At 37.9% G+C, this 23362-nt stretch overlaps 1 protein-coding gene across 1 annotated transcript in view; it reads left to right on the forward strand.

Moving 5' to 3' along the window:
• DEUP1 (deuterosome assembly protein 1) overlaps positions 1–22849 on the forward strand; it is a 42711-nt gene extending 19862 nt beyond the window's left edge. Inside the window, exons 7-13 of the mRNA XM_063329131.1 lie at positions 4093–4238; positions 4897–5002; positions 6570–6767; positions 7791–7877; positions 10427–10626; positions 15794–16094; positions 22518–22849. Coding sequence (XP_063185201.1) covers positions 4093–4238; positions 4897–5002; positions 6570–6767; positions 7791–7877; positions 10427–10626; positions 15794–16094; positions 22518–22688 — 1209 coding nt within the window. The 3' untranslated portion in view covers positions 22689–22849. The remainder of the gene's footprint in view (positions 1–4092; positions 4239–4896; positions 5003–6569; positions 6768–7790; positions 7878–10426; positions 10627–15793; positions 16095–22517) is intronic.
• The last annotated feature ends 513 nt before the right edge of the window (positions 22850–23362 follow it).

Raw genomic sequence — 23362 nt, forward strand, 5'->3', positions numbered from 1 at the left:
GTTTAGCGCATGTGATTTTTATACATTTAATTTGCACATTAGTTCACGGAGTCATTTGTCTGTATACAAGCTATCAGTATGCAAGCAAAAACCTCAGTTTTGGGGCCTGCTAAAGGGCTGCCATCAAAAGTGTTGGAACTAGAATAGGAGTGGAACAAATCATGGCAATTGGAGCAGGTGGATATATGCTGTACAACAGAGAGAGTAGATGTCATTGTGCTGTAGCCTTTAAGAAAATCTTCAAGCAAGAGACTTTTTGGAATTGTGTGCATAGAATGCAGGATCTGTAGGACGCACTGAAGACTTTTTAAGTAGAAGTGGAACTAGGTGTATATAACATTGTCAGCTGAAGGGCAGAAAGTTGTGGAATACCTGTGCTGGTAGTGTGGAATAAAAAAGATGATGGAACATCTCATTCTGGGCGTCATCTCAAGGCATGTGGAGGAAAAGAAAGCTATCAGAAGCACTCAACATGGATTCACCAAGGGGGAATCATGTCTGACTAATCTGATGGCCTTCTGTGATGGCATGACCAGTTGGATAGATGAGGGGAGGGCAGTGGATGTTGTCTACCTTGACTTAAGCAAGGCATCTAACACCGTCTCCCACAGCATCCTCATAGGGAAGCTTAGGAAGAGTGGGTTAGATGAATGGACAGTGGGGTGGATAGATAACTGGTTGAAAGACAGAGCTCAGAGGGTAGTGGTTAGGGGCACAGAGTCTAGTTGGAGGTCATTGATGAGTGGTGTTCCCCAGGGGTCAGTGCTGGGTCCAGTCCTCTTCAATATATTCATCAATGACCTGGATGAGGGGATAGAGTGCACCCTCAGCAGGTTTGCTGATGACACAAAGCTGGGGGGGTGGCTGACACACCGGAAGGCTGTGCTGCCATACAGAGAGACCTGGACAGGCTGGAGAGTTGGGTGGAGAGGAACCTTATGAAATTCAATAAGGGCAAGTGTAGGGTGCTGCACCTGGGGAGGAATAACCCCATGCACCAGTCCAGGTTGGGGGCTGACCTGCTGGAGAGCTGCTCAGCTGAGAGAGACCTGGGAGTCCTGGTGGACAACAGGATGACCGTGAGCCAGCAATGTGCCCTTGTGGCCAAGAAGGCCAATGGCATCCTGGGGTGCATCAAGAAGAGTGTGGCCAGCAGGTCGAGGGAGGTCATCCTCCCCCTCTACTCTGCCCTGCTGAGGCTGCATTTGGAGTACTGTGTCCCGTTCTGGGCTCCCCTGTTCAAGAAGGACAGGGAACTGCTGGAGAGGGTGCAGCAGAGAGCTACCAAGATGATTAGGGGATGGGAACAGCTCTCTTATGAAGAAAGGCTGAAGGATTTGGGTCTCTTCAGTCTGGAAAAAAGACAACTGAGGGGGGATCTTACCAATGCTTATGAATACTGAAAGGGTGGGTGTCAGGAGGATGGGGCCAGGCTCTTTTCAGTGGTGCCCGATGACAGGACAAGAGGTAACGGGCACAAACTTGAACGTAGGAAGTTCCACCTAAACATGAGGAGGAACTTTTTTACTTTGAGGGTGGCAGAGCACTGGCACAGGCTGCCCAGGCAGGTTTTGGAGTCTCCGTCTCTGGAGACATTCAAAACCCACCTGGACGTGTTCCTGTGTAACCTGCTCTGGGTGACCCTGCTCTGGCAGGGGGTTGGACTAGGTGATCTCCAGAGGTCCCTTCCAACCCTACCATTCTGTGGTTCTGTGAAATGGGAATCTTGGTGGGGAGAAGGCTGATGGCAATGACAGCAAGCGTAGTATTATCCTCATATATCTTCTATGCCTATGACCATTTCCTGTCTGCTTCTAAATATTTCTGTCATCCTATTAATTAGCAAGGAAACAGTGATAAGGTGAAATGTATGGAAGGCCAGTTTGTTGGCTGTACAGCAAATACGAACTTTAGAAGACCCAAACTATTGGGTTTTTTTAAGATAGCAAACTATTGCTATCTTATGAATGGTCAGACAAACTGACCATTCATAAATGCCAAAAAGTCAGGCATACATGAGACGCAGCCTGAAAACGTCATGCAGGAGGCTTGGTTCTTGAAAGTCTTTATTAAGTCGTCTGCTGGACACTAATTTACATCGAAATACAGCATATAATTGTATTACAAAGGTTGAACAGCTTTGAGTAGAATTAGAACAGGAGCTGATCAGGAATTTTTTGAGACCTCCTTTGGGTATCAAACACAGCAAGCTAGTTGAAGCAAACCTTTTCACAGAAGAAAAGAGAGGATTTGGCAAATTTTTGAACTTGAAACAGATTCTTAAAAAGTTATATTTCATTAGATATTTTACAAACTAAACCTAAAGTTTTCTGCTTCAAAATTAATTTTCATTTTGGTGTTTTAATTAGATGTAATAGATATTTCCTAAAATAATAAGTGGTACATCTCTAAATGATTTTTTTGAAGTGATGTGTGAAACTCTTGACCTGAAGTTCTGTTTCAATTATTATTGTGGCTGCTGCTGTGGCTGCTGTTGTTCATGCTATTATTATAATTCACAGAAGAAAATACAATTTATGTAAATACGTACGATGACTGCAGTCTTGCCACAGATGGTACGTGTTTCACCACACAGTTGTACAGCATTCATTCCCCTTATCTACCCCAGAATGAAATCAGAGGGGTAGTAACCCTCCCTGAGCTTCATATATTATAAAATAATTGTGGTTATTTCTTGAATGTTGAAGTCATGAAGATGATCACGAGCAAGTCTTGCAGACAATTTTAACAATTCATTAGGCTTTATTTCACTTGAATATGCCCTGACTTGCATTTCTGAGTTTAAAAAAGCACTCTCAGCCTTTATCTAACAAAGGATAAGATGAATGAATCTGTATATGCAATCCTTATAAAAAACGTAAAAGCGCTTCGTATCTGTCTTCAGCAGCCCTTTCAGCCAGAGGAAAACCACAGGCTTCTTGGAAGGAAGGTCATGCTCATGTGAGGCTCTAAGGGAAATAGACCTTTGAAGTTCCTGCATGCGGTGTCATTTCTGGATTCCGGTTGTCTTTTGAAAGTTCAAAGGCTTTATTTTTGCTTTTAAACGTGGAAACGATATTAAAATAAAATGAAGAAATGACGAAAAATGCTACCATTTTTTAGTGTAATAGTTTTAAAGGCAAAGGATCAACATCCTTGGAAAATCCTTTTTCTTTTTGTACTCTGGAATGTGCTTTTGGATCTTGGGTGAGAGGAAATAAGGATTCTCTGGATATTATTATTGCAATAATTTGATTATTATTGCTACTTTTGTTATTTGTGATTTATATGTCCAAGTTCTTATCTTTAGTATGTTTTCAGTATATTTTGGGGGAATTCTGATTTTTTGGGGAATTCAGATTTTATGATGCCAAACATAACGTGTATCTTTGGGTTGTCTATCACATTATCAATCAGAAATTAAAGGTACAATAGAGATAAGATTTGTGGAGTCTCTAAGAAAAATCTTTTTGTGATTGCTTAAAATTTTGTAATGTTCATTCAAATAAGCAATTAGCTCCATGGAGATAGAACTAGTTTTGGAGATGATTGGGTACATACCTTATCTAAGTACTTAAGTCTAGATGTATCTGCTCCGAGCTTCCAGGCAATGTTTAATGAAGACATGCACCTAATCCTGCTTTTCTGTAGCCTTTTAGTTTTCAAGCTTATAAATTTGGAAATGCTGTTAGGAAAATAGAAAATGCAAGTTACTTATGGCACTAATTCTGCATGTGAAGCCTGTACTAGGGTACAGAACCTGCTGAAACAAGCAGACTGTGTATTTTAGATGTATTTAGTACAATGAAGAACTTCTGAACGGTGTTTCCTGTGATAGTTTCAGAGACAGATGCATTGGAACATTGCAAGAGCTAAAGAATATTCAGCATCTTATTTTTTAGATGACATTTCCGGAGAAAGGAACTGACATGAAAGCAGTGCCTTTTTCAGAAATGAAACTCAAAATAAAAACATGTATGTCCTTTCACACAAATTATACAGGTATCAAAAATTATGTGTTAAAATAACAGCATTTTGAGCCACTACTGTCTCATTTTATTTAACTATTTATGTATTTGCTTGTGTCTTTAGAACATGGAGGCCGAATTTTCAGAAATGAGAAATGAGCTGCAGTCACGGGATGCTCTTTGGAGAAGGATACAACTGGAATGCCACCAGTTGCATACAGAAATATTGAAAATCGGGGAGTATAAAGATATGCAGGAAATTCAAATAAAGTATGTATGTTGAAAGCTTTTAAACATTAAACAATTTAAATATTTAAAAAATATTTAAATTAACAAGTACTTCTAAGCTAATAACTTTTCTTACATTTGATTTAAATTAAGTCTGTTTAAAAAGATACTCTGGATTCAAATGTCAGATTTTAAACAATTTTCAAATAAACATTTTCATTAGCCATTATATATGACAAGGTTGCGGGCAATAGATGGGGGCTCTGCTAAAAGGCTTTAATGCTGCCTAGATCTTTACAAATCAATGCATTTAATTTATTTCTATTTACATATTAACAGTGCCTTTCATTTTCTCAGCATTAAAACACTTTGGAAGTAGTGCAATTAAGATTTTCGCTAACCTCCTTTGAGGAAAATGTTCATCTTTTTATGGTTTACCTAATCTACCCCAGCTATTTGAGATTGTATGAAATACCGTGTACAAGACATTTCATGATTCTTTCTGCACGCACTTGCACTGTCCTTAATCTCCAGATATCTTCCAAGATTGAACTTGGTTTAGGCCAAATCTTTTCGTTGTTTGTTTTTTTCCCATCAGTGAGCAGGTCTTACACAGTTTTACGCTGAGGAGAGCATACTGTAAGGTAGAGGTTATTGAACGTTCTGCTTGTTTCGTGTTTTGTTTATTTCTTATTTAAAGGCATCAATCATCTTGTGTGCAAATTACTGAGCAACTTGAAAATAAAAATGCTGAGTTATTACTATTGGCACAAAGTCAAGAACACCAACGAGAAGAGCTAAACAAGGTATTTCATATTGTTAAGTATTTCTTAAGTACAATATGTGATTTTAGAAAGAGAGCAGAGTACTGACCTAGGGTACATGCATACGCGGAAGAGATCAGGAGGATAAATTGTGGCTTTAGGAGAGTATAGAGTTTTCTTATATGAAAAAGTTTTCATATATGGTTACATTTCTGGAGGCAGTTGTGCAGCTGGACAGCTATGTGTTGTACGCACATAGTGTCATTCTGTGCGCTAACCACACAGCTAGCTACCTCATTGAAATAACGGGAGAGACCGTGCCTAAGCATATTCAGGTAACACCTTGCATGTAATAAACCCGCCAAGGCATGAGTAATTCATAGGCTATAGGAGGTAGGCAGTAGTTTGTAGGCGGTCTCAGACGCGAGATATGCCAACAGATCAACAGATACGAGTTACTGTGGCAGGTACCCACACGAGGCTGAGCTTAACCAGTCACCTGCTGCACGGTCTGGGGCAGTGCTCTTCTGTTTGAACTATGCATCATATTGCATTGCACTGCAGAAGTGCTGCGTGCAAGCAGTAGCGGCATGGCACTGTGGAATGGCATATGGCTTGGCAGGCCAAAACACTTTGGGAGTAGAGGATTCTCAGAACTCATCTCACAGGCATGTTGTGGTTTTGCTGAGTAGCAATGTAGGCAGGAATATCTCTAATTGCATTCAGCTGACTTGGATGCAGCCATTTTCGCATGGTAGTAATGATCTAGCTCTTAGGTTTTTCGCATCTACATCTATTTGTTTACAATTCTAGAATTTCTGTGTAGTTTGCATAAATAAAAATTAAATGCCATCTGCTACTGATTGTGTACAGTACTGTGAGGAATTATTAAAATGGGTTCAAAGGTTGTTCTGCTAGCTTTTGTAGTTTTGTTTCTTACATAATACAAAAGTCTATCAGTACTTAATTGTTGGTTATAGTAGAAAGATTATGAAAACAAATTTTGTGTTGATTCTTTGGAGAACTCTGCACAGGAGATAGTGCAGAAAGTTTGACCTTAAACGCTGTATATAATGGAAAGAGAGATTCTCATAAAGTGATTTACCATATATACTCTTTATTTCTAACATAGTTTCTCATTAAAGAGTCTCTAGATATTGATTTATTTATATTGCTCCCAAGTTAATTTAGGCGGCATTAAACTTATTTTAAACCTAAATTAACTTAGGAGCAATATAAATAAATCATACTTAGGTTTGTTGAATGGATATTTCCTTGGGTATTCTTTGCTGTAAATTCCAATTCTTAAAATTAACATCATTTTTATTACATTCTTTTAAAATGTTAATTTAAATGCCTTGTGTTTTGTTCATTTCTAATACTAAATAAGCAAATGAAAACACAAGAGAAGGACTGAAAAAAGACGTAAAAATAAAGCCCTGTGCACTGACTCATGAAGACATTTTATTATAAAATTTCAAAAATCTCTGATTTGGTTAGAAGAGTTGGTATCTTGGAAGCAACAGCAAAAAAGTCACTAGTAGGTAGTAAGTGATGCAATCATATTTACTGCACAACATTTTTTCTTTTTGAAACATATTTGCTACAGATAAGAAACCATCTTTATCGAGAGGAGCAGTCCCACCGCTCTGAGCAGGAAAGAATGAAGACAGAAATCTCTGACCTGACAGAAGAGCTTCATCAGAAGGAGATCACTATAGCAACTATCATGGAGAAAGCTAGTCTTCTGGAAAGACAGTTAAAAATGGAGTTAGAGATAAAAGACAAATTGTTAGCAAAACAACAGGTATGCAAGCAGGCAAAACCAGCCTAGTTCATTTTATTCCACGCTATCAATGATGACATACATTCTGCGAAAAAAGACATTACATTTCTTTCCGTAGTTTTCATCAGCAGTGCTGTAATATCTGTGAAGTATTACTAAAGCAGCCAAATTGATACTGGAACAAGAAAACAACGTAAATGTCAACTGTACATCAAAATGGCAATGCATTCTGGCCATCAAACTTGGTTACCATTTTAACATGCAAAAGATCTTGAAAACTTCCAGTTTGATGTTATTGTGTGTGCCTTATCATTAGAACCATTTATTAGGTTATCTAGAATGTTTCCTAATTTTTCAATTTTTTTTAAAGCTTTCTGAAGAATGTTACAAATCTGCTTAGAGAAGTCTGGTAATTTTAAAGCTGAAGACTGTAACATCGCCCATTTGCCATTTAATGGCAAATTTCAGTTTTAAAAAGAAATGTTATCTTCATTACTTAAGTTTTGTAAACCAAAAGAACCTTCATATTTAGAGTTTCTGGGTACCTCTGTGGTTTCTGAGAGGGTCGCTGCATATTGAAAATTGTGATTAATGAAGTACTTTCCTTTTGACAAAAGGAAAGTTAATGTTTGGGGAAATGAGAGTTGTCTCCTACTTTATGACACTCTTTACCAGGCCATATTCCCTGTCATGTCACTAGAAGAGTGGATGTCGTTCCTAGGCTTCATGATTCGGAATCCAGTTTCAGTGGCCTGCAAAATCTGTCCCTCTTTGTATCTCGTAACTGCATGTGACCTCTCTTATTTTCCTAAGTGATTACTTCGTTCAAAAAGGTAAATAAAATCAGAGGTATTGCGTTTGTATATCTTCTATAGATGGTTTAAGACTTCTTTCTGCTTTAGGATTGCTGTACTTAAAAAAGTTATTATAGTTAGTTTCATAATTCTTTGTGTATATTCTGTGAAATTGAACTTACGTATATCTATACTCAGTGTTATTTCAAGGTAACAGTAACATTTAACGAAGAAATTAATCTTTTCCTAGTTGTTGGATTTCCGATACAACGTTATCAAATCTGAAAACACACATCTAAAAGAGATGGTGGAAAACCAGGAGTGTAAAAGTTGCACGGTAATGATTTTTAATGTATGCAATATGCGGAAATGCAGAACAGTTACTTGTATTTATTGTAAATGCAGATTGAGATCATGGCAGATTTAGAGATTTCTGGCTTGCATAACATAAATAAATAAATAAAAAGAAGGTGTATGACATAATCAAAAGCAAGTGGTGTTTACACACAGCCTGAAGATGGGTATAGCTAGGAGTAATTTTGACCTTAATAGTAGTAAACTAGACACAAGCTAAATTTTTCACTAACAGTGTAGACACTAAACAGTTTCTGGGCACCTATTTTTTGTAAGTGATGTTATTTATTTCAGAAAATATTTATTTTTAAACAGTCGTCATTCTCACAGATACAAAAATATGTCCCTTTTTTACTATTTTATCCCTTTGTTCATATGATATTTAAGTAACAGTGTAAAAAACTGACACATTTTGCTCCCACCCAGCTTATTTTCCGTTTAGTATTTAATTCTCTCCAAACAGGAGATATTTAAAGTTTAATTCATAAAAAGTGCACCATAATATCATGTAGAACTATAGTTTGTATGGATATAATAAATATTATACACGCTGCCTTACACAAAAAGCTTCAAAATGTCCCCTGCTTATGGAACATCTGTAGTTATTGTATCTATCACTAAGAAAAACACTGGCATGTTGCTTGTAAATACTGCTGTAAATACATCTTTGGGGGATTTGTCGCCTCTTAATTGCCTTTTTGTAGACTGACAAATATATGAAAGAATCTCACATTCCCCACGCCCTTAAAATAGTAGATGTCTATCAATCAGTGACGTATTACCTATATATACACATACAATGTTATGGATATAGGTATGTATATATATGAGATATTATTGTGGAAACATCAATGGATGTGTGTATGCATATCTAGCTCTTCTCTACAATGATAATTGTTCATGAAGTTTGAGAAGAGCTGTTTGGCAAGAATCCTTGTAGGTACCACGTGTTTGTTAAATTGTAACAGTAAAATCCAGTTACTAGCTATACCAAGGTCACTACACGTGTCAATGCGTTTGTGGATTTAATTATTTCCTGGTTTACTAGTGTATTGTGAGGATCTAAACATTAAAGATTGTGAGGTGCTTGGATATTAAGACTGCAGGGGCTGGAGAGATTTTTACGGATGTGTTTGTACAGGATGGTAGAGCACTACACAGACCCCCTCACACTAGTGCCAGCCTAAGTAGTATGGTGTAAGACATCATCAGGCAGGGTTACTTGTTTAGATTTCAAAGGCAACGTAGCTGTGCCAGCTCAGTTTTGGGGTTCATGCCATTATAACTGTACTGCTGGTTCTAGAGCTATTAGTGGTAAGGTGACATAGCACTCTCCTCCTCCTCTTCTGCCGCTCCTCTCCACTTGGGAGACATAGCTGACCGCCTGCCCCCTATCCTTGCACTAAATATTACATTTTCTTATATTTGCTGGCACTTCCGTGACCGCTTGGATCAAAAATTTCCCCTTAAACTAGCTAAGCAAGGCAAGGTTTACAGGAAGAGATGACATCAGACCAGTTAGTGCAAGCAATAGACAAGATTTCGGGTGCGGGAGCCCAGTTGTGCTAGCAGTACACTAAGAACCCAGTCCTTAATACTCAGCAGTTACTGGGTTCCCAAAGAATGAGGTAAAGCTAGAAATACATGGAAGCACAACTTAATAAAATATATGGGTTTTTTAGTCTTTTGTGTGTAGTCTGATAAATCTTTTGAGAGTTTTCTGTTGATGACAGTCTTATTGCACATATATTTACACAGTGCAATGCAGTATACTGCAGAGAGGTAGTTCCAAATTAGCTAGCTCGGCGTGCAGCATAGGCTTCATGGAATAAGTGACAGGACAAAAAAGGACTGGCCAGTCAGCTTCCAGAACTACGCTCCATCTTCCCCTCTTGATATTCTAGTCAATGGGCCTCTTTAGCCCCTGGTCGCAGTGCACGTGTTGCTTGCACTTCCAGTGTTTTGACTTTTATACCATGTGGGCTGACCCCACTGAGAAGCAGGGTTTAGTAACACTGACGGAGAGCACCGTGCTAATGTGGCTTTACTGCTTCTGAAGCTGAAGGTGACTGTATCTCGGCACAGATATTAAATTGCGCCTGTAGACATAGCCGGTATGTAGGATAGTAATGAACTTCTATAATTTTTCTTGCTATTTTTGGTGGAATTGTTACTGGAGGGAGCAATACAGTCTGCAGCTATAGCTGTTATGGTTGCTTTTATGTCATAAGTTTTACAAAGCAAGCAATGAATTTACAACAATAATATTTTGAATGCATGTTTGTTGAGAAATTTTAATTTGTTTTATTGTGTTACAGAGGCTGCTATCCCTTCTTTCCCATTTATCTAGTGGTTGTTTTTTTTTTCTAGAGGCAATTCTCGTGGTTTGCTCTAAGTGCTGCATGATTATATATGGTAGCTAGGTCTTTCTTTAGCATAGAACATTGTTTTGTGTTTGCTTGGTAAAAATACTGACATCCATTTATTGAGGAAAAAATGACTATTTAATGATGTTTTTATCTCCTTTCACAGAGTATAGATTTATCTAACAAAGGACATGGAAATTTCACAGCTTCCATTAACAAACTAGAACATGAGAATGTAAAATTACAAAACGGTCTTGTTAAACTACAAAATGACACAGAAACATCAATACTGGGTTGCATGGATACATATGGAGAAACAGAGCACAGCTACCATACCCATTCAAAGATGCACGCAAAGGAAGAGAGGTAATATTTAGGTTGTACACATATATGAAACTTCCTGTAAGGCTTTTGGAAGCATCTAACTGGGCCAAGCTCTTAAGCTTTTTTCCCGTTTCTGTTCATTCAGAACTCCCATCGACACAAATATCAGACCTAGTTAGCATATTTGTAAGAATTTCCTACATTTTTCCAGGTGGCTAACTGAATTTGGCAATAAATGAAGTCCCAGAAATATTTGATCATTATTTTAATATTTGTCACACGAAACAACTTTAAAAACTTTTTATGTGCTGCTTAAGTTATTCTTAGTTCCAGGTTTTGCAAAACAGGACGGAATGTATTTTTACTGCCAAATAAAAACAAGACAAGGAAAGGACATAAAAACCAACATGAGAGGTAAACTGCTCCACAGGAGGTTATCTTAATAAGCAGATTAAACTACAACTCCTGCTGAAAAGCTTTATGCCCTGCCAATTTCATTTGTTGGAAGTTTCATTAAATGTATTTTAATGCCTTGTCTAGTTTTGGTGTTCTTAGGTGACCTGACTTTTACAAGAAACCTAATTTCAGATGCCCTGAATAAATCATTACTACAATAAACTCCTTGTTAGGGAAAAAGAATGAGATTTAAGAATATTCAGACTCATAGAGAACATATTGTAGTCATGACTTCTTTCTTCATTCCCTGTGTTCAGTGAAGAACTGAATTACCTTGAAACATGTTATAAACATGGCGTTGCAGTAATAAAAAGAAAATTAAACTCCCTGCTAAACAATATTTCACAGTACGGGAGAGTAAAAATTAATAGGAAGCTAAATATTTTGATCATTTGTAATTAATAAAGAAGTTACACGATAGCACTGATGTAAAACAGTTCTGTGAAGAAAAGTTTAAATAATTGGAGACAAGATTGTACAGGTTAAGATTTCAAACTCATACATTCAGTCTTTGGCAAAATTTAAAGTTATTTTCGTTCTGCAAAATAGAAAGGCATCCCATTATATATAGCTACATTCTCACCTAAAATTTCCTTTTCAATATGATGTTTAGTGTTGGAGGTAGCATTCATGTGTATGTAAATATATATATTATATTTTGTATGTACATATTTTTTTATATATATATGCACACACACACAGAATATAGAGTTTCAAACAATGTTGAAAGTTTTGCTGAAACAAATATTTGCAAACCAGGATCCAGACTATTCTGCACCTTTAGGTCTCATAATTTCCCCAAAAATTGGTCAGAGCAATTTTTGCTCATGCTTCTACTCTTCTTAAGTGAGAAAAAGTAAGGGTTTTTTCCCATTTTCTCAGGAATTACACTTGCTGTACATGAGGAACTGAGAAATTTCATTCATGAGAATTTAAGTAAGAGACAATAGAACTACGCAGGTAATTGCAGGGTTTTGATTTCATAGCCATTGAAGACCAATGTTAAACCAAAACAGGGGGAGAGAAACCTGGGAGGGCTAACCTTCCGCACAACACAGATCTCAGCCACATTACTGAACATCATTGAAACTATGATTCTAATTAATCTGATGAAACAGATACATTGAGCCTTTGATTTCCTAAATGAAAAGCTATTTAGCTAAATAAATACATACACAGATTTCAAAAAAAAATGTGCAAATTCCATGTGTCCTGTATATACACATCAGCCAGCCCGTCTTTTTAGGATTGGGCTTTCCCTATACTGTCTGTTCTCTGCTCCCAAACAGGGAACTACCTCAAGATTTTCTCAGAAAACTAGAATTAAATTGTCAACCATCAAATGTATGCAGATAAACCAAGCAACTGATGTTGGTTGAGTTAAACTCTGGGGTGTGTTTTATTTTATTGTGAGCGTAAACCATGTTTTCTCTGTTTTAATTTTCAGTTCTGTTTCCATGGTAATTATGGCACTGGAGAAAGGGCAAAAAGACTTTTTTTTTTATATAGTGAAAAAATAGAAAACATAGTGTTTGTGCGAAGGGGTGTGCGTTTGTGTTTTAAACAGTAATTTTCAGAAGCTGTACTTTTTGTTTTTTCTGTTTGCATTCAGAAACTTGAAAAGGCTTGCACAATGAAAAAAAAAGTCTCCAACCAAGTATATTCTATAATATTTTTCAGGCATGTCTCACAATAAGCACTAGAATCCTAAGCATGGGGCACAGTCATTAGTTAGTTAGGAGACCTCTAGAGAAAATACAGGAAATTGCAGGAAATTGTATTGGCAGTTTAGAAAGAGGCATGCTTTCTTCCTTTTTGTAGCATACAGTGAATTTCTAAATATTACAAAGATATGCAGGAGTGGCATCTTTTTGCTAAAAAAGACTGGCCACATCCTACCTGTAACCACTTTAATGAATTACTGTTCTCAGTAATTTACTTCTAATTGCCATTTACATAAGCTTTCCCCACCCTCAGGATTTCAATCCTTTATTTAGACCTTGGCCACATACAGCTGATTTAAATTTTGGCATGGTTGAAGAGGGCTTTCTCTGATGAAGCTGATGTGTTTAGCCCGTTTCGTCCAAAATTAAAGCATGGGAGTTCCCAGATGAAAGGCTATTTACTTACCATAAAAATATACACAAAATAGGTTAACTGGTCAAGCCAAAGCGCGCTGTCATCATGTGGCCAAAGTGAGGGGTTAAAGGCTAGGACTGAACGCCTGTTACGGTAGCTGGGCATCTCGTAAAGGATCTGTGTTGACGGTGGTGTATCTGTCTTAAGGAGTTTTTCATTACCCTTTGGAGGTAACACACCCTTAGTCACACTCACCGCTGTATGGGTTCTTGCAATAGATAAACTGGAAGCAGTGAAAACAAATCTCTTCAGGAAAATGTTTTTCAACCATTTTTAAAATCAAGCCAGCAGTTACACTTGCAAGGTAAAAGCAAGGACACGAATTCTGAAGACAGTCTGTTCTTTAAAGACCTATTGTTTTCTTTCTCAAGACTAGGTACGTCAACCAGCGCAAGCTGTGTAAGGAGTTTGTTTTGCACCACTGAAGTCATTGATCGCATAGGGCCCAGGCTGATTTTATATGAGTCTGGAAAAATCAATCCTGTCTGTATAAACTCCCTTTGCGAGGACTTTCGCTTCCTGTCCCAGATGTCGCCATGTCAACAGTGATATTATTTTTGTGAAGTATATGTATATGTTAAATACCCGCTGAAAGCATCAGTTATTCAGCCGCAGTTATAGTGTATTTGCATTGCCAGTGTTAACAAATGGACAGTTATTTACAAATTTACAGATCTTTGCCTACCTTTGCGTTTGTATTCAAAGTAGAACTCTGTTCTTAGATATTATTTTGCATTGAACTGGCAGAAATTTAGACCCCAACTGTGAAATCTGTCTGAAATGAAGGCATGGTATCCATATCAAAGCACCCAAATGTAGGTGTCCTGTTTTTCCAAGATAGCAGACAGCCCCAGCAATCCTATGGATTACAGTAGGAAGTGGAGTTCCTTTAAAAAAATCAGTCCTTTTGGGGGAAGGGGGGGGGGGTGTATCTGTTTTTACTGTCTAAAAGCTACCATAACTGTAGGCACCCAAGTCTGAGAATTCTGGTCTTGGTGAAGTAAGCTATAACATAACAGTAACAACTGTTATTAAATGCATAGAGAAGCAGTTCTGGGAAGAAAAAAAAAAAAAGGAACACAGATCACATAGACTTTACTGTGGGTTTACAGAGGAAATTACTTCCAAAAAGGTCAGAACACAAGATGAAAAAAAACTCTGCGATTTTATTATTCATGCCATCTATCTTCAATTGTGGCAGTTTTTTTTCACTGCGCCCTTCATCCAAACAATAGGTGGAATGGATTTTAAAATAGGGGGGAAAAAAGGAGAAAAGGTATTTTCCTGTGCCCAAAGAGCAGAATGTATTTATGTAAAGTAAAGCATAAAAGAAAGGAGAAAACTCTGCCCCCGTAAAGGCAAACATTTTTAGGTGATTTAGAAAACTGGAAGGTTTCGTGAATATTCTCAGAGAGTTTTATGTTAGAATGTATAATAATAATATTATAGTAATAATAATATTATGGCATCATGCTTATAATTTGCTTTCCTGTAGCATTCAGAGTATCTTAATCACTACTTCTTTTATAATCAGAGAAAAATATGTTCTTCATTAGTTCTTTGAGTTGTTCTGCACAGTCCATTTATGGAGTACTCAGTTTCATGTTTCAGGGCGTATGTACAAGCAGGATCCATTAGGACCGCACAGCCACACTCTCCCAACACCAAATATTTAAATTAAGATTAGAAAATTATAGTGTGATCTTTCTGCAGAAAACACTGTCCATTCCCTGTGCTTGGCAAATTCTTCTTTTTTATTTAAAAAAAACCAAAAAGCTATTTTCCTTGGATCTTACCAGCACATAGTCTTGGATATTTATAGCAATTATATTTTAATGGCAGGGAACTTGATCTTTAAAAGCTTTTATAGCTGCATTTCAAATTAGTAAAGTGTTTTAGGATATTTTCAGTGATAGGATCTTTTCAAACAGCTGTCACGGTTAAGAACAGTAGTTACCTCCCAAGACTAAAATTTCAATTTTGTCATAAGCACAGACCTCAGTACAATGGAAATTTTTACCTCGGTCAGAAATATTATAGCAGAAATGTGATAAAATCTGAAATAATTTAAAAAATTTTTTGCATGTTTTAGTATACAATAGAAGTAAAGATGCATTTGAAAATCAGTCTAATTCAGCAGACATCTGGGCAAGCTCATTTCAAAATTCCCTGCTCTTAACATTATGGTTTCAGAACTGTTCGGTTAACTGTCAGGAAAAGAAGATATTCTGAATGGGTAGAAAATAGCTTGCTTTTTTTTTTTAAGTTGCTGTTAAGCATTATAGTTTTTGCTTTACACAACTACAAATACGTGCTTTCACGTCCATTCTGATCACTGTAAGTGGGATACAAGAACTATGGAACATCATAATAAAATACTTTAAAATTCTTTTGTAAGCTTGAAGATTTCACTTAGTGTTACAAAAGCACGTTCTTGTACAATTTTTTAAAAAGTGTATTTTAAAAATTTAAAAATAATAAAAGTGTATTTGTAAAAATTTGCTAAGTAATCAAAATTGCACAAACAAATAAAACAAAAAAACCTCCTTGGCTCTGCTGTCGTAGCTTAGAGTTTGAACTGGTTTTCATACTTCGATTTTTTTTTCTCTTTTAGAACTTTCCAAAAGAAAGAAGCGTGGGAAATTGAATGGCAACAGAGTGCTGTGTTCCCAGCCAGTGGCTACCACAGAAACAGTAGTCCTACTTTCTATGGCCCAGGCAATATCGCTGGTTCAGAAAGTGATAGCACTCCATCTTCTCGTACACTTCCCAGAGGTCATGAGAAGAAAACAGACGATCAGTCTCCATTAGCCCCAGGGGCGTATCCTGTGGGCTTTGGCGGGCCGTTTCCTGAAAAGGGCAGAACAGGCAGCTTACTGAGCCCTACTTACACTGCAAAAGAAATCAAATTATCAGTAAGTAACTATTTTCCTATAACATATATTCTCAAAGATCCATCTGTGGACCAACTGCAGCCTCGGAGGAGCCAAAAATTAGATCACCCCTGGTGTCATTATTATTTATACAGTGCCAGCCCAGCAAAAATGGAAATACCTTATCCTCACATAAATGCAGTTTTTCTGGAGATTAAACATCCCCTACTGGGCCATACCTCTGTTCTAATAACAATGGTGATAATTACCTGCCGTTATGTGATTGTGGGAGAGATTTCTACATTTTAGCTCATTGCCTTCTATATTGGGGCACTCTGCTTCTTATTGCCTTCTGCAAGGGCACTCTGCTTTAAGTGTATTTCTATAATGCCTGCAAACTTACTGCCTTAAGTGCTCTTAGAACAAATCAAGTTTCTACAGCGTTTGTTTGATGGATGAAATTAGAGGAATTGCAACAACTATTTTCTATGTGTTAGCTATTGTATTTGAAAAGGAACAGAAACGATAACTGCTGTAATCCCTATTTTTCTTGAAATGAAAGAGTAATAATGCGGCATTCTTTCTTTCAGTCTCCGTAGGCTGGAGATTACCAACCTCCATGACAAAGTGGGATAAATCCCACTTTGCCTAGGGCAACTTCTTAGGAAAAACTTTCCATACTTCTTTGACTTTAGATCTCTCTCTAAATTTGCGCTTTATCCTCTTTCTTAGTATCTTCTATTCTTCCTTAGGCCTCCACTACAGGCCACTATTTGTTTCCACTTGAAAACTTAGCACTTATTTTCCAGACCTCAAACCGTGCAACCACACCATCATTAAATAATGGAACTAAGAGATTAGTGAGGAGCGGACTGTAGCCATCTCTCTGTCCAGCTGTGATTCATGCATCTGTGTACCCAGGAGACCCTGAAGGTCTCCTTCAGGTGCAGGTGTGTGGCTGAGCCTGTAGAGGGAGAAGAGGGAAGACTTCAGCATTTACTGGGGGGAACCAATAGGCAATTTTCTTGCCACTTAAGTAGAAGTGAACATCATGACACCAACAATCATCTTCAATCAGTTTGTGGTGGTCCCCAGTTCTGCTGTCCACTTCAGAAATGGGCACACATCCTTTCCTACTGGAAACGTGGCGGCTGGAAGACTGTCTCCATAGTCCAGGATCTCACTGTTGATAAGGGAGCGCCATAGTGCTGGCCTGCCTGGGAAGCTGGGGTTGCAGTGCAGCCCTTCACTGACCCTGGTCCCGGCAGCTGTGCCCCAGTAGTCAGAGAACAGTGAGAACCACCCAGTCCTGGCTGTTTGACCTCACTTGCATGTTTAGATTCTTAGGCTTCACAGCAATTTTAAGTAAATGGCTTTTGATTTCTTCCGGCTTGAGAGCTTTCCTCTTTAAACTGATGATTGTAGACAGAATTGTTTGGACTTTTTTAGGAGAGTTTGGTATACACCAGTTCTCTTCCTCTCTTCTGTCAGAAGTGTCAGACAGAGACACCAGATCACAAAGCTTCTGTTCCCAGCCAGCCCAAAGAAAATGTCCATTCTGAGACACTTTTGCAAGCTGCAAGGAAACTATTTCCCAGCTGGCACTCAGGACAGGGTTGATGCCAAGACAGTTGACTAGATTATAAGGAAAACACTTTCCAGCTGGTGTGTGGGCAAAGTACATAATTAAACTATTAAGCAAGGGATATTTCTCATACAGTGTCTAAGTCCAGATCAGTGTCTTTGAAGCAGGTACAAGTTCAGAAGATCGCCAAAATTAAATCATCGCTCAGACTGACATTGGGTACCACAGCTTTAGTGCAGAGATGACTCAACAGTCTGTTACTCTAGAGCTCTGTGTTCAAATGGAAAGCCATTGCATCAAGGAGAAAGAGGAAAAAAGCACACAATATATTGTAAACTAGAGTTCTTTGACAGAGTTTTCGGGAATGATGTTTCACCTAAGTGAAATCTCCGGTATGTTCAAAATTTCTGAAGATGTTATAAGGGACCATTTTTCTGAAGAATATTTGTAGCACCAACTGAAAACATCAGAATTGCAGGCGATGTCCTGATACGTACCAAAATTACTCTGTTGGTATTTAGGGAAGAGAGAAAATAGTCTCTAGGGCTTTAGACAAAGACTTACATCTCTCCTCCCAGTAGAGAGTCTTCAGACAACCTTAGTAAAGGTTCCCTTTCACATTCCTACTTAGAGGTTACACGTGTAGAGAAAGTCACTACTGCCTTTAAGTAACTAGAAAGTTCAGCTGGGATTCACTGGAAATTCCCCAAACCCCCCAAATTCTTGTTTCAAGGCTTTCCAAATCTACAGAAATATTTTTCTCTGGAGAGTGCTTTGGGGTGTGCTCTCTTTCTGAAATAAATCACTTCAGAAAATAGTTGCCTGATCCATTCCTGGTCTCTGGGAAGACTATTCCATAGAACAGTCCAATGTCCAGCTTCAAGAAAAATAAATATTTTTTTTTAAATGGGCAATAAAATTATTTGCCCCTTCAGAATAGTACGTTTCTACACAATTTCACCATTTCAGGTGGAGCAAGCAGTTTTGTATGTTGTACTTCACAATCTGCATCTTTAACTTTACTTTCTCATGTTTCTCTTCCGATGATGGACAGACATTGTCTGGTTTTGCTTTCAAGACTTGGAAAGACAAGAAAAACTTAAGCTGTAGCAAGGGAAATTTAAATTAAGCATCAGGAAACTTTCTAACGTTAAGGATGGGAAATTGCTTAATAAATAGATTGCAATGGAAAGTTGTGGAAATTCTACCACTGGACATTATTAGGAATGATTTTGACAGTCTTGAGCCTACCCTGAGACATTCTGTGGTCCATGCCTCTCTTAGGTATTGCTATTACCTAGCTGGTTAGGTGCTTAGGCCCTCTAAAATCCTTCCTATATGGCTTGGCAATTTCTAGGCTTCTCAACTTTGATTGTCATATATGAGCAGAAGTGTGTTGAAGACAGGCATCTGTACCTGCTGCCTGAGATGTATTGCAGTGTCGGGTTAGAGGAAAATACCCCGAAAAGCCCCCCAAAGTCACAGAGAGACTAAAATTAGCAAGGCCAATTTTCTAGTCTTGGCGTTACAAGAATTTTCCTGGAAAGCAGAAGGGGCTAAACGTGAGAAGACTTTAACACTGTGGGACTTGACCACTCATGATTTGACCACTAAATGTTAGAATATCCCAAGTGTGAAAGGCTTCTTGCTGCCCTGATGAAGGTGCAGCCAAGAATGCTGGGACAACTCATGGGGCAAGAAAGAGATAACTCTAGGCAAATGAATTAGGCATTCTGCGAGAGAGAATAGACCCAGCTTCCTGAAGTGCCCATAAGCACTTTGGGTAGTTCTTGCTTAAGGAGAAGACATATTTAGCACAGATTTCATATGTGGAAATACGCGCCTCTATCAGGTGCACTCCTTCATTTCAAGCAAATGATGAGGCAAAAAAGTGATTCTCGTTACGGGTCTTCCCCAAAGAAATCTGGGATCAGCTGACACTGGAGAAACGAAAAAGTAGAGTTATTGTTGCCTAACTACCCAAAATGTTAGGTTGAAAGCTTACCAATGAACCTATTTCAATCCAGCTCCAGTTAGAAAACCTAAAGACATAAAAGTGTTATCTGAGGAAAAGAAATTCAAAACTAGGGACCATGAATCTCATCTCAGACATGGATTAAAGCAGTTTCTTTGTGTTTTTTCTTCCTCAGGCACTGAAAGTAAAGACAATAAAGAACATAGTGAAAGAACAGACCACAGGCTTGAAAGCAAAGCTTAGTTGCTAACAAGAAATGTTGCCTTTTAGACCTGTTTATATACAACCTTCTCTCAAAGTGCATAAAAAGCAGTGCATTAGGGACCTATCTAAAATGATAGTGATGTCTGACCCTCGGGTAAGGAGCTGTAGGGAACCATGATCTGCTTATTCTAAGTGATAAACATTCTTCTCTCAGCTCTGAGGAAATTCAGAAATGTCTCATTTGCAGTTTACAGTGTATTTCAAGAAAAAATACATCAAAGTAAGTACCAGTTGAAGTGTAGGACACTAGCATTTTAGGAAGCTAGCTTGATCATGAGGCCAATATGTTTCGAATGAGAAGTCATCAATTGTAAACATTGTTCCAATGAATCTCTGAGAATCTCTCATAACTTGATATAACACTTTTGAAGAATAGCACTCATGTCAATCTGCCGTCCATATGCAAAAGCCTGACAGGACTTTTCTCTAGGTGATGACACCTATTAAATTCGTATTTCAGATTCACATTTTCCCAGTTTCTTACACTTCTCGCTGGAAGTATTTTATTTGCTCAGTATTGAATCGGTGGTTTCAGAGCTGGTATTCAGTAAGTGAAACACATGGTGATTCTTTAAATAAAGCCTCCAAATCCAATGTCTTTTTCATAATACATAATTCTTCAAATACTTATGAAACTAGTACTGCCAACTCTATCATTGAATCCAAACATCACAGGGAGATATTCTTGTGACCTCACCCATGAAGGAATAAATGTGAATGTAGCCATGGCATTCAAAATCTTCAACAAAACCAGGCTGGATGGGGCTTTGAGCAGCCTGGTCCAGTGGGAGGTGTCCTGCCCATGGCAGGGGGGTCAGAATTAGATGATCCTTAAGGTCCCTTCCAACCCAAACCGTTCTGTGATTCATAGGAAAACAGTGATGATTTTTGGGTGGGAGATCATGCCTATGTTTTTGAGGATGGTGATCCCCCTCCAGAGTTTCTCGAACATTGGAAGATTAACATTCTTTCTCATCTCTGCTAGGGCAGGGATTGATAGAAGAGTGTTGTGGCACAAAATGTTCCAATACCTTTGGGTTCCTTACTCCTTCATGGCAAATTATGTCACTTTTTCTTCCCTGCCCTGTTAAAACACTAATTTGGAGGGACAGAAAAGGAATATTCTGCTTTAGCTGTGAATTTTATTTTAGGAGCCCTACCTTAGAAAGTCTGTCTCCCTCTAGAGGATGGTGTTACGTTCAGAATTTATTTCCGGCTATCGCTTACTTGCTGTACTTTGAAAAGAAAAGGGGTTTGCTATAGGAAATCTCTAAATTTCATCTCCAGGTCTGCTGCAAAGAGTTTGACCAGAATAGTCCTTCAAAGCATTTCTCTAGGTATTATCTTTTGGCCTGAAAGGCTGCTAAAGGGCAGTTTTAAACCAGGCTTAAAGCAAAGACCAAATCTGCCTCCAGCTGCCGTGGAAATAGGGAATACCCCGTTCTGATACAATGGAGCCTAGAATCAAAATTTACAGGTGTAATAGAATTGGCCTTTTCCACAAAACATTTGAATATTTACATCGTTTGAAGCCATTCCTACTTGATGTGCTGACAGATAAACTCTCATTTTTACATTCTGGGAAAAACAAAACCAGAGATTCTAGACTAATAATCAGTTATTAAAACTATTTAACATGTTTTAATTAAGATCATAAATGTCAGTCATCTTTCTCAATATATGATCATATAAAGAGAGAACATTATCTTTCTTTTATACAGTATTAGAGCTCCTATACTAAGTTTTTTCTCAGTTGACTTAAAAATTCATGTCATATAATTGTATTTATCTATACAAATAAACATTGAATTTATTTAAACAAGCATAATATCTTCAGGCAAAGAAAAAATAGCTCATATTTATTTTGATAAAGACATTCCAATGAGTGCATATTAAGTACTAGCAAAAAGAATTAACAAAAATGGCTACTTAAACATTTAGAACTTGTTCCAGCAAAGACTCGCTCATGTCCTTTGCTTTCTACAACTCCGCATCCCACGACAACCATTTTAAGACCGATTTCGGTATGGTTTATGTCTCAGTCTACGAAATGCTTTTTAAATGGAAAGAAGATTTTTCAGTGAACTACTTGCAGCGAATAAAATTTAGTACATTTTCCAGAATATCAGGGCTTGAAGCTGATAGTACTGAAATGAGCATAGGTTTTCTTCTTTTTCTCAGAAAGCATCACATCACAGAAGCAGAGAGCTAAATTACAGGAGGCAATCAGCAGTACTCATCTAGTTATATTCTGTAATTCCAAAAAACAGATTATTGTCCTCTGTCCTGGTCTAAATTACACAAGTGACGAACATAACCTCTAGCTGATCCAAAGACTTTAGAGATTGCGAAGCAGCTTAATTCTGTCTAATGGGATATTTAAATTTTTCATGGCAAATCTACATCCTAATGCTGTGAATATCACAGGTCGTCAAACATCATGTTCGCATTATGTCATTTCGGCACCAGAATGGCTTTAAAAATCTATGCTCAAATTCGTGTTCTCTTGGAGAGACATAAAGCATTATAGCACTATTAGCTGCTATAGGCTAAGATGTTTTTCAAATCTAAAATTTGATAATGCAAACATGTCGTAGTACTTGCTGCTTTTACCGACTGTGATGTTCTGTTCATTGCTTAGTATCCCCCTGAGAGGTCCTTCCTTGCAACAACAGAGAAGTTCCTTCAAGAGGAAGAGAAACATACGAGAGAGTTTGAAGACCGCTTAAACTCGCACCTTGAAGAACTGCAAAGACATTCTGAAAATACCCTAAAAAAATATGCCAGGACACAGCAAAGCAGGCATACTTAAGCCCCTCACCCGACTAAGGAAATAAAAGCAAGTAATCACCCATGCATTTCTTAGAACTAAAATCTGCAACTAGTTGCTTAATGCGTTTAGGCACATTGCCAACAGCATGTATTTTTAACGCCAAGGTTTCAGGAAGATAATCATTATCCTACCTATTTAGCTGTATTGTAAATTGACTGTATTACAAAATATTGTACTCTAAACATATTCTAAAATATACCGGTTGGTTTCGCATAGTTAAATTGTGTGCAGCAGAGACCCTGTTGCAGCACTATAAATTAAGTAAGATAAATACTTTCAATTCTGTGATGTACAGAGGGCTAATAACTGGAATTATTCCCTTGAAAATATAATCAGCCAAGAGAAATTCTCTAGATTGCACAGAACAAGAACAACAGGGGCCTTTAGCCATGTCACAGCTCCCAGCATAAAGCGCTTATCTGTGCTCTGCTTATTCTTGCCCATAGAAATAGCCCTTGGGACTCCTGAAATGAGAAGTTTGAGCTCGCTCTTTCTTACGCTTTAAGCCATGCAGGTCCGTGAGGGGAACATAAATAGACAAAGCACATATTTGGAAGCCACCCGTGTTGCCTCTTTTGCCAGACCTATAGATTTCACCTGGGGCAGAGCCTGATCTCAGGTGCTTTACGTGCTTTACATTAATACTTTATAAT

The sequence above is a fragment of the Chroicocephalus ridibundus genome, chromosome 1, assembly GCF_963924245.1.
Source record: "Chroicocephalus ridibundus chromosome 1, bChrRid1.1, whole genome shotgun sequence".
NCBI lineage: Eukaryota > Metazoa > Chordata > Aves > Charadriiformes > Laridae > Chroicocephalus > Chroicocephalus ridibundus.